Source organism: Myotis davidii, unplaced genomic scaffold (genome assembly GCF_000327345.1).
Source record: "Myotis davidii unplaced genomic scaffold, ASM32734v1 scaffold18, whole genome shotgun sequence".
NCBI classification, from domain to species: Eukaryota; Metazoa; Chordata; class Mammalia; order Chiroptera; family Vespertilionidae; genus Myotis; species Myotis davidii.
In genome coordinates, this window is record NW_006292696.1 from 10,585,301 (window position 1) to 10,589,798 (window position 4,498).

The following is a 4,498-nucleotide window of genomic DNA, read 5'->3' on the forward strand; positions in this document are numbered from 1 at the left end:
GGGAAGGGAAGGAAAGGGAGAAAAGTAGGACAGAATAAGGGAAATGAAGAGGTTACAGTATTTAAATAGAATGATCAAAACTCAAAGAATGCTCATTGAGCAATGACTTGAAAACTGTGAAGTTAGCCAAGCTTTGGGAAAAGAAAATGACAGAAAAGGAATGGCCTGACATGTTCAAGGAACAGCAAAATAGCCTGTGTGGCTAGAGCAGAATGACCGAGGGGTACAGCATTAAGAAAAGAGGTCAGGAAGATCATGGAAGACCAGATCAGATGGAGCCCTGTAAGAGACCTTGTCTTTTACTAGAATGAACAAGTTCTGACAAGAGAAGTAATGTAATCTGACTTGCATTTAAAAGAACTGCTCTAACTGCTATTTTGAGAGGACTATAGCTTGGCAAAGGTAGATGTGAAGAGAACAATTAGGTTATTGAAGTAATCTAGACAAGACATTAGAGGTAGTCCAGATAAGGGTGGCAGTGGTAGTACCAGTAAGATTTCCTGACAAAATGGATATGGTGTAAGACATAGACAGGAATGGAGGATGATTCCCCACACCCCTTTTTCTTTAATCCTCACCTGAGTATACATTTCCATTAATTTTTTTAGAGAGAGTAGAAGGGAGGGGGACACAGAGAGAGAAAGAGACACATCATTTGGTTGCTTTCTGCACATACCCTTGTTGGGGATCGACATGGAGCCTACAACTGAGGAACAATGAATGCCCTTGACCAGAATCAAACCGGGACCCTTCAGTCCTCTGGCTGACGCTCTATCTGGCAAGGACCCCATACATCTACACTAATAAAAGAGAACGATGCAAATTGACCATACCTTCACGACGCCCACCAGACCATCAGGAATGGGTATGCAAATTAACCCAACAAAGATGGTGGCAGCCCCGCCCCCCAGCCACTCTGGGCCTCTGGGCAGCACGCATGCAGGCGCGGAGCGGCCAGGCAGCGCAGGACGCCTGCTCTGAGGGGAAGGGCAGGGGGCGAAGAGAGCTATAGGAGCGGCGCTCCAGCTGGAGCAAAGACTGAAGGCTCTGGCCGCAGCGAAGACCCCCACTGGAGGGAAGACTCCGGTCGGAGTGAAGACAGAAGGCGGTGGCCCGAGTGAAGGCCTGGGTCCCGGGTGCCGGAGGAAAACCAGTGCGGGCAGCCAGGGAAAGGAAGGCCTACTGCACAAATCTACATGCAACAGGCCTCTAGTTTATTATACACTGAGTGGCCAGATTATTATGACCGGCCAGATTATTATGACCACCCCATCAGTACTTCGTTGGGCCACCTTTTGCCTTTAATACTGCGGCGATTCTTCTTGGCATTGACTCCACGAGATGCTGAAAGGTGATGTGAGGAATCTGACACCAGGCTCAATCAGTGTGTGTGTGTGTATATATATACACACATACATATACCATACGTATATGTATATAAATATATGTGTGTGTCTATATCTACATATAGATATATATATATCCTATAATAAAAGCCCAGTGACCTAATGGCGGAACAACCAGAATGAACTGTCGACCAGTCACTATGATGCACATTGACCACCAGGGAGCAGACATTCAATGCAGGAACTGCCCCCTGGTGGTTAGTGTGCTCTCACAGTAGGAGTGCTGCTCAGCTGACTGGGATGAGCGGCACTCCCACAGCAGGAGCAGCTGCTCAGAGGGTGGGTCCATAGCCACTCAGCTGACGGGGATGAGCAGTGCTCCCACAGCGGGCTGATCCCCGCAAGCCACTCTCCCCACCAGCACACAAATCCCATGCACCAGGCCTCTAGTATATATATTTGCACGCGTGCGCGCGCACACACACACACACACACACACACAATAGGTCCTCGGTTATGTCAGAGATCCATTCCTATGGATCGACGTAACGCGATTTTCACTGTAAGTCGGAAAAAGTACCTATGTAAGTACCTATGTCACTCACATGGAGCACATACACAGCAGTAATGAAGTGAAACAGTAAAAAAATTTGAAAGAAAGATAACAATTCCTGACCTTTACTTGTAAATAAATAATAAGAAACATAAAGCACATATGTACATACATGAAAATGACGGAACTTTTTTTTTTTATAAATAAATGGGAGATGGCAACGTAAGCACAAAACAATGTACATCGAGTCCAACGTAACCCGAGGACTATCTGTGTGTGTGTGTGTGTGTGTGTGTGTGTATACACACACACATACTTTTTTATTTGAACAATTCATGTCCATCAACTGAGATGAGAAGCTTAGAGTTTGAACATATGTGAGACAGATGTTAGAAAGCTCATGTTGTACATACTGAGTTTAATGTTTGCTAGCCAAATGGAGTTATTAAATAGGCAATTGGGTATAAGAGTCCAAAATTCAGGGGAAAAGTCTAGGCTAAAGATGTATATTTGAATGTTTGAATAGTTTCAGAGATGAAAGTATAAACTTTCAAATAGCAGACATAAACAGGGAAATCTAAATCTTATCGAATGGGAATAGCTAAATATTACAATACATTCAAACTAGAAAACACCCTGAAGCAGTTAAAGAAGAGAGTTTTTCTATGTGTACTAAAAGAAAGAGAGACCCAAGACGCATTATTAAAAAAGAAATACAAACAATATACAGTGTGAGTCTCCGTTTATGTTAAAACAAAACAAACAAGTCAACATATTGATGAGATGAGACTGAGACACAGGCATGGAAAGCAAAGATATTGGTGAATTTTTACACTATGTAAGTCTCTGTTGATTGTATTTTATGAGATTATTCAGCCATTACTGTGCACATTAAATAAATTTAAATTTAGAAGTCATGATAGCATAAATTCTCAAGAAAATCTTTTAAAAAAACCAAATCCCATACATTAAAAGGCCAGTCATTTTCTAAGCATTTAACTTTTTTTTCTAAGCATTTAACTTTAAAAATTCCTCTACAGAACTTTTGTAATTTTTATAACCTCATGAGTTTTAATTTCAAAAAATATTTATTCTGTTTCTAATATGTTTTACTACACATACGCATACATTTATCTGACTTACTTCTTTCTGGAATCTCTCTAATGTAAGTTTTCTCTGCATTTGGTCTTGCACCCAAGGATCAGCTGCGTATTCAGATTCTAGAAGAGAAGTCCAGCAATTTGCTGCATCTCTCTTTGTCTTTGTAAGAACAATACGAACCATTTTTCTGTCCTCTAAACAAACAGAAATCACAAATTAGAGTTCATTCAATTTTATATTTTCAAAAACCATTAGGTAATCTTGACACAAAATTACTCTCAATACATTTCTATTAGTATATCTTTCAAAACTGCAAAGACAAAACACCTAATGCAACAGGGAAAACATACTAAGTTCCAAGACAAAATTAACTGATAAAAAGACCCTAGGATTTATAATAGATTACCCTTACCCAAAGTCCATGTTCCCTCATCAGCTATTGTAGAATCAAAGAGTTTGCCCTGAAAAATAAACATATGTAACTAAAAATACAGAAATTTCATTAATTTTTATAAAGCCTTCATGATTTAAGACTTATTTAAGTTCCTATCTAATTCACATAAAATTGTCTAATTTGGTTAAAACAGGGAGATAAATTTTTACACCATTTCAACACATTGAAAGGTGCTCAACCCTAAGTTTCCTCCTAGCAAAGGGAAATGAAGTCTGGTTTGCACTGCTTGTAATATTTACTGTGACAGAAAACACAGGGCTCTTTAAAGAAAGATAAGGGATCCTTAATTTTTAGAAGATTAAGAAATACTACTTGGGGGAGGCTGGGGGAATGTCAAGGGGGAGGAAAAAAAGGAAACATATGTAATACTCTTTGTAATACTTTAAGCAATTAAAAAAAAGAAAGAAAAATCAGTTAACAAAAAAGTACCTGGAAAATATCACTACTACTGATCACTGATTAGCCAAATATAAAATGAATAACCGAAATGCTTTATGAATTAAAATACAAGAGCTCTCCTGATGAAATTAAGAAGAAATTATGTCTTTTAAAATAAACTTTTAAAAGCTGGCTCATTATAAAAAAAAAAAACAATCAATCAAAAACAAACTGGCTCATTCTTTGTTGGACAAATTGGCATTAACAATTACTTTAGCACATACTACAGATCTAAGATTAGTAGTTCCTGATTTTCTTCAGAAACTGGTTTTAAGAGCAAAATGTAAGTTTAAGAGAGAACGCATATGCTGAAACCCATTTATTTGTTGCTTTGCCAAATTTGTTTTAGAAAACATCATGTTAACAAATATATATTTCCTTTCACATGTCAATACGTGTGGAAAAAAAAAATCCTAGTGGCCTAAATGTACACCTAAAATCCTCGAGTTAAACAGTTATTGCTAAATTCCCAAGTGATTGGAAATTTGAATTGTAACCTTAAACCACTGTTCAGGAAACTACGAATTGCAATAACTATTCAGAAAGGTCATTTAGGTCCACGTTGATAGAAATCAAAGTCTTTCAAATCAATCGTGCTTTTCTCAA

The 4,498-nt window shown here is 38.5% G+C and overlaps 1 protein-coding gene across 2 annotated transcripts in view; it reads right to left on the minus strand.

Moving 5' to 3' along the window:
• Positions 1-4,498, minus strand: part of NUDCD2 (NudC domain containing 2) — a 7,327-nt gene that overhangs the window by 1,596 nt on the left and 1,233 nt on the right. Inside the window, exons 2-3 of one of the 2 annotated variants that reach the window (XM_006766330.2) lie at positions 3,413-3,461; positions 3,043-3,119 (exon numbers count right to left, since the gene is read on the minus strand). In XM_006766330.2, the coding sequence (XP_006766393.2) occupies positions 3,043-3,119; positions 3,413-3,461 (126 nt within the window). Of the gene's footprint in view, positions 1-3,042; positions 3,195-3,412; positions 3,462-4,498 lie in introns of both variants that reach the window. The other variant, XM_006766328.2, reaches the window with a different exon arrangement.